Raw genomic sequence first — 12,338 nt, forward strand, 5'->3', positions numbered from 1 at the left:
AAAGGAGTAAGAAGTCAACAAATCAATCCACCTCAAGTGGCTAACATGAACAAATTTCACGGTCACACTAATCCTAAACATCACTTAGAAATATTTTCCCAAGTGTGTGAAATCTATGGTAATATGGATGGCATGACAAAAGTCGAGTCATTTAGTCTCACTATGGAGGAGAGAGCAAGTGAGTGGTTTAGAGCTCTAAGAACTCAGGAGAAAGTAAGCTTTGGGAATTTCATATAATGATGTTGTAGGTACAAGAGGCATTGTTCAAGTTACATATGTAGGTCTACTACCTTTTACAGCCATAATTATTGATGCTAGAACAATCATTATTGGTGTAAAATCCACATTAAACCTCACTGTGGTGCTTAGAACATAGGGACGTAATACCAAAGTATGTATTGATTTGTGCTCCACTGTTGGTCTAAAATCCACTGTCAACCCCGTTGTGGTGGTTAGAACGTAGGGACAGAATACCAAAGTATGTATTGAGTTGTGCTCCAAGATGCAACTTTTGTTTGGTTGCTCTCCACTCCCTTGTTTGATCCACCAGTATATGGAAGGACCAGGCACATTTTTATAACTCCATGTGCAACAACTTCTTCAAGCCATTTTTTGTACTGCATAAATGCACTTCATGTAAATTATTATAGGAAATCTCTAAGCTTATGACTTGTGCAATAGCAGAAGATAGTCAAACATTGGAGCATACGTGTAATTCCAATGATGTACAATTAGACTAGGAAATAAGCCTAGACTAGCTCATTGGGCCCATGTGGTGGACATTATTTGGGTGGTCTGGCATTGTACAAATAAGCATTGTATATAAGGCATTTTTGACTAATGAGAAAAGATATAATCCTATTCTCACGATAGAGTTTGAGTCTTCTTGCTCTAGTGATTGAAACACTTATATGCTTTTCTCTTCTTCCTTGTTGCATGCATGCTTAGGGATTATGTGGGTGAGTGATGGTGTTGATGTATGATCTCTTCTCCCTCTCTCCTTCTCTTGTCTACTCTCATGCTTTCACTCACCGTGGCATCAAAGTAGAGGTTGAGCTTTCCATAGCTCTCTCTTTTCTACCCACCCATTTGTAAAGCTCCTTTGCGGTGGCAACAAACAAGGTTAAGGACCCCAACTCTCCACAAGAGAGAGTTACTCTACCAAGAGTGGCTTGATGCAATATGATCCTTGCATTCTCCTCTCCTTCTCTCTATTTGCAAGGTTTGAGTGTCCTCTCCCGTGAACATCTTTGGCACTGCTATTGAGGAAGTGCCTTTGCTTAGGACTGCCTTACTATACTTTGCATTTGGAGTATTGACATAGCCTAGTTTTGGAGTGAAAATCCACCGATTTTAACTCTTGTTTGTTGTTGTTTTATGGTTTATTTTTCTCACCTTCTATCAAGTTAAAAATCCACAAATATGCACCATCAAGGAGAAATTGGAGGGCAAAATCTCAATTTTTAGACCAACTTGACACACAAAAGTTCTCTTTGGTTTACCTACGTACGTGCTTGACTAGGGCCTGGTTATGCAGAACAGGGAAATCACTATATTCTCATCAAGGAAGGGTTAGAAAATATTCTTTACATAAATGCTCATAATGATAAAGATGGTTGAAAACTCATCATCATGTGACCCCTATTTTCACCACACTACAAGTGACAGACCTCTCAAAATTCCATATGCACGTGCCAAAGTGGGAATGCATGTTCTCACTTCTTCTAAACACATGTTCACAACTCTATAGGAATCCTCAGCCACACACACGTTCACACGCGCTCATAAATTGTACCTACTAGCCCACCAATGCATGTTCCTAGCTCACTTAGCCATGTATGTTCCTATTGACCATGTACGTTTCCAGTTTCCCACACACATACCTACTAGCCACCCACGTTCTCAACCTGGGAATGCATATTTACAAGTCTAACAGAGACAAAAACTTAAAAAATTCAGCTCAATCCAGAACATTCAAGACCATTGCTTAACTTATGTTAGTTTGGGGAGTACTCTAAGCTGATCTCACCCTTACATGTTCCTAGCTCACTTAGCCATGTATGTTCCTATTGACCATGTACGTTTCCAGTTTCCCACACACATACCTACTAGCCACCCACGTTCTCAACCTAGGAATGCATATTCACAAGTCTAACAGAGACAAAAACTTAAAAAATTTAGCTCAATCCAGAACATTCAAGACCATTGCTTGACTTATGTTAGTTTGGGGAGTACTCTAAGCTGATCTCACCGGTCGTTACATGGCATGCGGTTAGGAAGGATTTTTTGATTGAATCCCACGCTTGAGGAGGGTGCCTTAAATGACATTGAATCAAGAGCACCTTCTCAAGAGGAATCTCTATACATTTCACAATCCTTGAGACTTTCACAGGAGAGCTAAGTAACTTAGGAACCAAACATTTGATTGATATGAAGGTACTAGCTTGAGTGAGGCCTATTCTTGGAACTTGTTTCTTCAGAGATGCATATGGACCAAGAAGTTAGAGTGCCTGAATCCCCTACTACTACTCAAAGGAGTTTTGTAGACATCATTAGAAACATCATCACAAGTGGTCCAACCGAGGAGTGGGAGTCTAAGACTCATCAAATTATCCAGTAAGAGAGAGAGACCACCCACTGAAAAGACTAAGCATGGAGGCCTCTACTCCCAATATGGATCCTAATTAGTTTGGCTTGGGAATGAGAAGCATTAAATCTTTCCTAGAATCAAAATTGGAATGGTCACTGAGATAGTGGTTGCATCTACAACTTTTGGCTTGGCTAGCTCATAGAGCAAGAACCTTAGAGTGTCCACCAGAACAGCTTAGAGACCCATTATTCCTTCTGGCTTTGCTACATTATACCTTGGTACAAGCAATTAAGTAGGATTTAGGTTCCACATGACCACATAGGCCATGTTAGCTACCTAGGCCACTAGGGCTAAAGAGTGAATCCAAGTTGCCAAGTACACAACTATGGAAACCTTGTGGCATGGAGGAGGGAGCTCCGGGCTAGACCCAACTCTAGGAGGATTATATGTGCCACAATACAAACCATCCTTACACGGAAATCCCCCTATTATGGTTACATATTTTGGCATTAATATTTTTGGAAGGCTACATACCAAATAGTATTCATACTTTTGGTAGGCCCAAAACTTTGATAATTATTGCTTACTATATTTTTGGAAGAGCTTTTACTCTCAAAAACTCAAAAGCTCTTATGCTTTGTTTTAAAAGTTGTCTTTTTAAAAAGAAAGCTTTTAATACATATAAATATGGATGAGTGGTATGTGGGCCATGCTTATCTAGGGGAGATTGAACCTAATCTTGTGTTGACAATGATCTCTTTCTTATTTTCATGCTCTCCTGATTATTTTATTTTGTTTATATAAGGTTCATGCTTTTAATTTGTTCCAAGTCTATGGTTTGTTCTAGTTTTGATGTTTGAGAAATAGAATTCTTCTCCAAGTATCATAAAGGTCCTAACACAGACACGAGATAGACACCCTCTCTCTCTTCTCACACACATACACAGACACGAGATAGACACCCTCTCTCTCTTCTCACACACATACACATGCACATGCACTTTCTCTCTCTCTCCCTCATGCACATAGAGATATTTTCTATCTCTCACACATACACATGCACATGGGCTCTCTCTCTCTACTCATATCCCATTTCACACACACATAAAACTCTCTCTGCTCACATCCCATTTCACACACTCTCTCTCTCATACACATAAAAACTATCTCTCACACACACACACACACATGCACACCCCCTATATGTGCATGTGTGTGCATGTACACACACATGTGTATCAAATTCTCATGTGCACGTACACTTGAGTGTGTTGACTAAGTATATACGCACACGTGTGTTGAATTTCTATGTACATGTGCACATGAGTGTGTTGACTATGTATGTGCGAACACGTGGTGTCGAATTCTTATGTGCACGTGCATGTGTGTGTGTTAACTATACACGTGAGCATTGTGTGTGTATGCCTATTTCTATATCATATAGCGTAATAGAAATAAAATTTAAAATTTAGGTTATATGTATATTGTATTTATATTTTACTTCTATTGCACTATATATATGTGTGTGTGTGTGCGTGTGTGTGTGCGTGTGTGTGCATGTGCATGTGTATGTGAACGTTTTTGTACACACATATACACACACATAATATATTTAACGTAAATTTTTAAATCCACTTTTATTACAATATATGATATATACATAAATATAAATATATAAATATATATCAATATTAATATTCATATTCATATCGATATTTGTGAGGACCTTTAAGACACTTGGAGAAGGAATCATAATTTAATTTCTCAACACAAACAAAGCAACTTTAGAGCTTTAATATGAAAGGTTTGAAACAAAGGCTTTTAAGCTTCTGTAAAAGTTTAAGCTTTTAAATAACGAAGGTTAAAAAAAAACTTCGTTGTCATCGTTTTAACGTGCATCAAGTCGTCTTGCGTAAAGAGAGGAAGCAAGAGTGATGGCGGAAGACAAAGAGATAGACCAATGCGAAAGAAGGCAAAAAATGGAGTGAAGGGGGATGCAATAGCGGCCAACAACAACGAAAAAAAAAGAATAGGGCCTGGGTAACGATGGTAGCACATGAAGCATGCATTGTGTGTGTGTGTGTGTGTGTGTGTGTGTGTGTATTAAAGCTTTGATATTTAAGGTTTGCTTTAAAAAAAAGCTTTAATATTAAAGGAACAACAGCCAATGCATCAACACGCACCAAAGACAAGTAACGGGTGACCATTGCTTTGTGCTAAAAGAGGGGAGATAAAATGAGGAAGCTGCCGGCTGTTGGGCGAAGAGGGAAGAGAGAGAAATTAAAAGCGGGATTAGTGCATCAAAAATAAGAAAAAGAGAAATTGGCCGAAGAGGAAAAACCCTTTAAAAAAATAAATTTCTCATGGATTAGGAAGCCTCAACACTGTCCATTATGGATTCTGTGGCTTGGGAAGCTCTCAAAAATCTGAAGTTAGAAGAATGACCTTCAAGCCATGCTTATTCCATCCATAAGGTTAGATTTTCGAAAGGATAGAAGAAATAAAAGGTGGTTTTGCAAGACACTATCACAAGACCTTTAAGACACTTGGAGAAGGAATCCTAACTTCTTAACACAAAAATTTGAGCATAACATATACTTGCACAAATTAAAGCATAAACCTTAATAAACAAAATAAATTAAACAAGAAAGAGATGAAGAATAGAGCAGAAGTCATCGTTGACACAAGATTGGGTTGAATCTCCCCTAAGTAGAATGTGGCCCTTATACCACTCTCCCATATTTGTATGTTGCTTTTCAAAAAGATAATTCCAAAAACAAAGTACAAGTAAGTGCTTTTAAGTTTATGAGCGTGCAAGCTCTACAAAAATATAGTAAGCATTAATATAAAGTCTTGGGCCTACCAAAAGTATAAAATACTATTTGGTACATGAAAAGGTATGAGACCTTAGCCTTGCAAAAATGTTAATACCTAAATTTGAAACCATAAAAGGTGGTCACATGTCTTCCAAAATATCCCATAGTGGTCCAAGACATGTTCCACCCACGAACACATAATGCGCCACTCAATTATTACCTTCATCCAAAATAATATTAGTCAGTGCACATTGCTGATTAAACACATTAATCTTGGTAGACATCATACTAGCATACACAGCTTGATTAAACACATTAATCATGGTAGATGATATATAAAGGCATATCTTGGTAGACATCATACTAGCATACATAGCTTGATTAAACACATTAATCATGGTAGATGATATATAAAGGCATATCCAAAAATAAAATATCCCAAAATAAAATAATGGGTGTCTCCATACAGGCTACAACTAACAATATTTATTATTTTATTTAACATTGAATATTACTATGATTTAATATTTAATATTTCATCTATATATTAAGTAGTAAATGATCATTTAATATTTAATCATTAAGAATTTAATATTTAATCATTAAGAATTTAATATTTAATATTAAATCTATATATTAGGTATTAAATGATCATTTAAATGATATACTAGTATTATTCATTTTTATTTTGATTTATATTAATATTTATAATATGCACGTGTGTGTTTGTATATATAAATATATATATGAGAGTTGGTGAGAGCTCTCAGCTTGTCACAAACGCGTGTTCGATCCCCCCTCGGGTGGCATGGAAGCACTCATGCACACAAACACAATAACCCAAAGAGAGAGAGAGAGAGAGAGAGAGAGAGAGAGAGAGAGGTCTGCTCTCTGGAGAGTAATTCCCTGCCGTGTAGGGGCTGGGAGTGGGATGGATCTCTGAAAAAATGTAGTAATCTGTGTCTGTCGTCCCCCCTATGGAGCTGTCTGAGCGTGTAATGATGTCTCTCTGTGGCGCTGTATGTCTAGAATGAATCTCCCTAGTATGCGCTGGTCTGCTGCCTCAAAGATCTGGCGTAGGGAATGTGGCTCTTTGAATAAAATGGGATACCTCTCTCTCTGATGGTTGTATATGCTCTGCATCTGCATACATAATGCTCCTCACTCTCCACCTCCTCTCTGCACAATTTGCATACGCTCTCCTCTCAGGGGATCCGTGCTGCTCTGCCAGTCTCAATCTCCAATCGGTGTGATGAAACTCTAAGCTGACCACAATAGCCACTCGGGGGCCGTGGTAAAAAACCCTCCATGTATCTAGGCCTCTCTATAAATCCATCATCAGTGATACTCATGAAGTGATCTCTGTAGTATAGCATCTTCGGTGGAAGAGGCTGTGTAGGCGATATCCATGTCTCTCGTGTATAGAGCTACCATAGGTCCTGTCTCAATACTCTATTCCTCTCACTATGAGAGAGATGGATATGTGGTGCATCCCTGTCATATTGGAATGGTGGTAGATGATCCATGTCTAGGCCATGCTGTGAGAACCAATGTGTGACCTGTGCATACCATGATTCTTTGTCTCCTGCCTCAGCCAGTTGTCTAGATGCCTCAAAAGCTCAGTATGACAATCTGTCCTGTGGCATCTCTCTGAATCTGTCTAGCAGGCATATAGTATGAAATATGGCCTCTACCATCATAGGAGGCGCAACAAACTCTGCACGGATAATGTCATGAGGTACTGACGGTTTGCTGCATATCATGCGTGCCATCATGAGGGTTTGTGGTCTCTCTATCTGTGTCCACCAATGGGTAGCAAGGCCTGGCGCCCATACTGCTGCTCCATACATCAATGTCGGTGTGACTAATGTGTCAAATAGCCACCCCTTCGTCCAGGGCTCCTGAAAATGCGCCTGGTGGCACTGTCTCTCTAGCATAGCCAATACTGCATATCCCCGTGTCAATCTAGCTCTGGCTGCTGAACCCATGGTGAAGCATGTGGCTGCTGCAGAGAAGGTAACCCCTAGGTACACGTATGATGTCACCACCTCCACCTGGCGTCCTGCTAGAGTGAATGTGAGCTGACTCCTGCCCTGTCTCGATGTATGAAAGACCATAACCTTGGTTTTCCCAAGGTTCACAGTAAGACCCCTCTGTGTGCAGAAATCATCGAGTGCATGTAGATGTTGCTGTAGACCACCTGGAGACTCAGACACTAATACAATATCATCAGCATAAAGCATAATATGTACTGAGGTACCTACTAAATCAACTCCATCTCCGCCTCCTCGTGTAATGAAGTCAGCCACCACCTCATCAATGTATAACCCAAATAGCGTGGGGGAAAGTGGGCATCCTTGCTTCACACCAATGGTGGTAGCAATAGTCTCGGGACATACCTCCTGGACATCTGACTTGCCCAAAAACCTCCTCATATAATGCATAGATGCCCCAAGTCATATCTGCTGGTATGCCAAGAGACTGCAGGCGCTGAAAGAGCCTCTCTCCTCGTGGTACTGTGTCAAATGCCTTGCGGAAATCCACAAAGCAGCAATAGAGCTTTCTCTTCCTCACTCTGGCCTGATCAATCATACATCTCAAAGTGAATACATCGTCAATGGTAGAGAAAGCTCTCCTGAAGCCTACCTGGTAAACCTGCTCGCTCAGCATATAAGCTAAACTCTTGCTCCAACACTGCACCATAGAGTTGCCAGCACGTGGCCAAACATAACCGTCCTGTAGTAGTTGCTCGGATCGAGCATATCCATTGTTTTGTGAATCGGCACAATGGTGTGCATTGTCCACTCCGCAGGCAAACCCTCTGCTAGTGCCCTGTTAAACACGTGTGCAAGAAAAGGAGCCAAAGAATCTACTGCATATATGAGATGCTCACCCTGCAGGCCCATATGGTCGGCGGCCCGTCCATGCTGTAGGCGGCGGATAGCTTTCTGTACCATCGAGTGGGTAAAGAAGCTAGCTGTGGTAGGTTGAGGCTCCTGTGGGCTGAGGTATAGGTGGCTGCTGTGGGGCGTGGTATAGGCCCTCTGCATATGTGTGCCATGTCTATGGGTCTGCAATAGGTGTTGGTGTCCGGGGCTCTCTGAAGTGCCGCCATGAGACAGGGCTATCTCTACTCATGAAGAAATGAAAGATTTCTAGCTCCTGTATCTCTGCGAAGGCCCGCCTTTTGCGGCGAGTAAGTCTCCTCATCTCTCTCCTCGATTCCTGCTCTGTGATGGCTCCCAAGGCTCTCTATATGTGGAGCCGTGAGTATAGGGCTTTGCACTCGTCATCATACAATCTGTTCTGGGGCATAGTCCCAGATCTCGCAGGCTCTCCTGAGTGGACACGATGTGGGAAGCTCTGTAATGGAGCCGTGTGTAGGAGTGATGCCAGCTGGGCTATAATGGTATCCATAGGTGCCAGGGGATCCATGAGTAGGAGCCCATCCTCTACTCTGCCAGTGTATATGTCTGCCATGTCATGTGTGAAGTAGATGGTAGTGTGTGGCGTCGGTATGTGGGGGGCTGGTGATACTGGTGATCCGGCTAGTGAAAATGCCAAGTATGTATGATCTGCCCCAATAGGACGAGGTGGAATGGAGAATGAGGTGACAAGCTGTGATGCCTCCAAAGACCCCATAATGTAGTCTACCACCATGCCTCCGGTTCGTGTATGGCCCCCATGTGGGAAGCATGTCAGCCCTCCTGATCCCGGCCACTGTAGCATCCCGTTATGAAGTCGCCCGTAAGAAATACTTCCCCTAGTGCAGAATAATGCATAATCTCCTTTGACAGACAAGGGTATGGCGAGGCTCCTGTCTCCTCCTCCTGTGGCATGTCCTCTGTAATGACATAGGAGGATCCTGATGGAGAAAAGTAACATAGAGCTATGTATATAACCCTATCCTGTGAGAGCTGTAAGATGATCCACATGTATCTGGCCTCTGGATCCTGTGCTACCACTCTTAGTCTCCCCTGTAGCTCCCGTCTGAATAGAACTGCTACGGGCCCCCCGACCCTCTCGAGGTACCCTGGCGTGTGGTCCTCATGTATGCTGACTCCCACTGGAATCTCTCTACTCGAGGTAGCCCTCTCTCTGGGCTCTGATGTGTCTCTGTCAGAAGTATGATGTTTCTCCCCACCATAACATGCTCTAGTCGTCCAGGCTGCACCCATAGTGAACCATTACAGTTCCATACTGCCATGTGTATCTCTGTTAGTGGCCTGGTCTATGTCCCATAGGCCCCAAACCGCTAATCCATGGGCCGGCCATCAATGATGACCCGACCATCTCGATAGAAGGCCTTCTTGCCTTCTCTCCTCGCGTGTAAGACTCGTGGCATGCAAGCTCTCCTATGCTCAAGCTGCATCCTCGTGAGATCATCATCCAAGAAAATAGGAGCTCTCAATGCACTCACCTCCTCCTTGAGTGCCGTGTTCTCTTGTTCGAGGTTCGTGACCCGTGCTTCGAGAGCCATGATGTGCCGGTGTAGTTTGTTCTCCACCTCATTGAGGTTGGAATCGGATGTCTCCTTGATTAGTGCCTTAATTGCCGTCTCGAGGGCCTCGAGTTTCTCTTGGAGACTCGGGGCCATTCCTCCAGATCACTCTGCAGTCCTTCCCACATGCAGGGAGGAGAGAGAGAGAGAGAGAGTTATGTTGCTGCCTTGGGGGCTTGAGCAAGGGTGGGTGGGGAAAGGGGGGCAGCCAGCGCAGCGAGCAGAAGGCGCAGTGGGCGGACTTTCTAGAAGAGAGAGAGAGAGAGGAGAGAGAGAGAGAGAGAGGTAGAGAGTGGGAGGAAAGACAGAGAAAGAGGGAAAGAAAGAATTAAAAAAAACAACATAAGTCATCATCACAATAAGAGGTGGAAGGTATAGTGGCAGTTCACTCCCCAAGATGCCTAACGACGTTTGCTCAATTCCCAATGCTGCCCTCTCTTCAATTTGCTTCTTTTTTTTTAACACAATCTATCCCTTTGTACACCCCTGCCACATGCGGCTAGAGCAAGAGAAGAGGAGATCTTAAAGAAGAGAGCGAGTGACATGTGGTGGGGAAGAGAGTTGTGCTTAATAGAATACATAGAAAGATGAAATAATAGTAGACATAGAGGAATAGTAGATAGAAGAAAGAATAGAGAAAGTGAAACGTGGAAAGGAGAAAACCTCTCCAATAGAGAAAGGGGAAAACAAAGAAATAGATAGATAGAAAGAAGAAGAGGAGGAATAGTAGTTGCACGACGACCTCTCCCAAGTGCTCGCAGTAGCAGAAGTGATATGATGATGAAGATCTCTTCACTGTCCTATCACCCCTCCCCAGCAGCATCCTTCTTTCTCACGACGTCCTCTGAGCTCTTCCCTCCTTCTTGCAGCGGCAGCAGCCGCCACCGTTTCCCCTTCATCGTCTGCGGCGTTCCAGCTCGAGATGTGGTGATAGACTTCGGCAAGTTCAAGGGCAGCAAGATGGGCACTCTCCCGTCCAGCTATCTGCGCTGGCTTACGAGAGAAGTGGGCCAAACCCGGTTCTGCGCGTGGGCAGAGTACGCAGAAGAAGTGCTGCAGGACCCCTACTACAGAGACAGGATGGAGTGGGAAAACATAGAGAGGCTCGCTGTAAGGGGAGACATGAGAAAAGGTGGACCTCCCATGGGCGATGCTGGCGTCAAAGGCTCAATGCAAGCCCTCGGATGGAACTTGGCTGATCGCGATGGCTGGACTAAGGTAAATTTTTCTCTGTTGGGCACATCATTAGGAGGGAGAATACCTAGAAAGAAGGTTGAAACGCCTGACCCCAACCCTAAACCCACCTCTAGCCCTAGATTGGCTTCAAGCAAGCCCAGAATGAAAGCCCCCGTGATCAGCCCAGACTCTAACCGTAATGCTAGCCCTAACCCTAGATTGGCTTCTAGAAAGTCCGGCATGAAAGCCTCTGTGATCAGTCCTGGCCCCCTCAAGAATGACCCTCCCAGTCTTGCCCTTCAGCCTGAGCAGTCCGAATCTCTCAGCTTACAAGAGGAGCTCCTTCGTCGTAGACGACTGCGAAAAGAACGGGCCCTGCTCAAGTCGTCAAGCAAATTGCCCCCGAGTACAGAAAATGTTACTTCCCTCTTTCCAGGTCGCGATTCACTCCTCAAGAAGTTGAAAAGCAAGGCAGATAGATGACACCATTACGTTGTGTTAAAAATTGATTCACTTCAAACCCTCTTTTTTGATGGGAAAGACAGTGATGGTGTTGCACTGATGTTGCGGCTGCCTGGTGGCATGGATTTCGTGCAAAACTATAGCCAGACCTGTTGAAATACATGGTAAAAATCTCCTCATGTGATACTATTGCATGGTACATGTCAGATGCCTGCAATGTTTTTGCTTGCATGTCAGATTTTTCTGCTTTTGCTGTGGGCTTCCCTATCAGAGCCTGAAACGATCTTATGTCTGGTTTCTGCCTGCACTTCTAACATTTGAGAAAGGAACAGGTAAGGTTGAAGCTGACTTGTTCTGGACATTTTTGCCTTCGATTATTTTGGTTTGAGTACATTTTCTATTTTCTCAGTAGTGTTTTGCAAAAGCTGTAAACTTGTTACAAATGATACAATGGATCAATTAAACAAAACACACAACATTCTCACACACACACACACACACACACACACACACACACACACACAAACGAGACATTAAATTGGTTCTCAATGGCAAGATAACCCTCCTCAAACCCCCCCCGTCTTCTCTCTCTCATGGTATTTGCTTTATTAGTATAGAAATATAATATAAAGCTGAATGTTCACTTAGATACTCTACTGTGCTCTCACAATCACCAAACTGGGAACCTGACGAAGAATTCGGCCTAGTTCTGTTCGTCTACTTCCACCAGTCATCATCGTCTACTTCCATTCGGTTCCGCCAGGCTCTGCCAATCTATGTCAAAATCCTGTCG

At 43.0% G+C, this 12,338-nt stretch overlaps 1 protein-coding gene across 1 annotated transcript; it reads left to right on the top strand.

Moving 5' to 3' along the window:
- The first annotated feature begins 4,550 nt into the window (after positions 1–4,550).
- On the top strand, positions 4,551–11,907 carry LOC147640784 (golgin family A protein). Its single transcript, XM_086810998.1, is given in 3 exon segments — positions 4,551–4,630; positions 10,694–10,817; positions 10,820–11,907. Coding segments are annotated over 3 exon segments (951 nt in total). The 3' UTR covers positions 11,567–11,907.
- Positions 11,908–12,338: the final 431 nt, after the last annotated feature.

Source organism: Cibotium barometz, chromosome 2, assembly GCF_041138505.1.
Source record: "Cibotium barometz isolate CiBa-2024 chromosome 2, ASM4113850v1, whole genome shotgun sequence".
NCBI classification, from domain to species: Eukaryota; Viridiplantae; Streptophyta; class Polypodiopsida; order Cyatheales; family Cibotiaceae; genus Cibotium; species Cibotium barometz.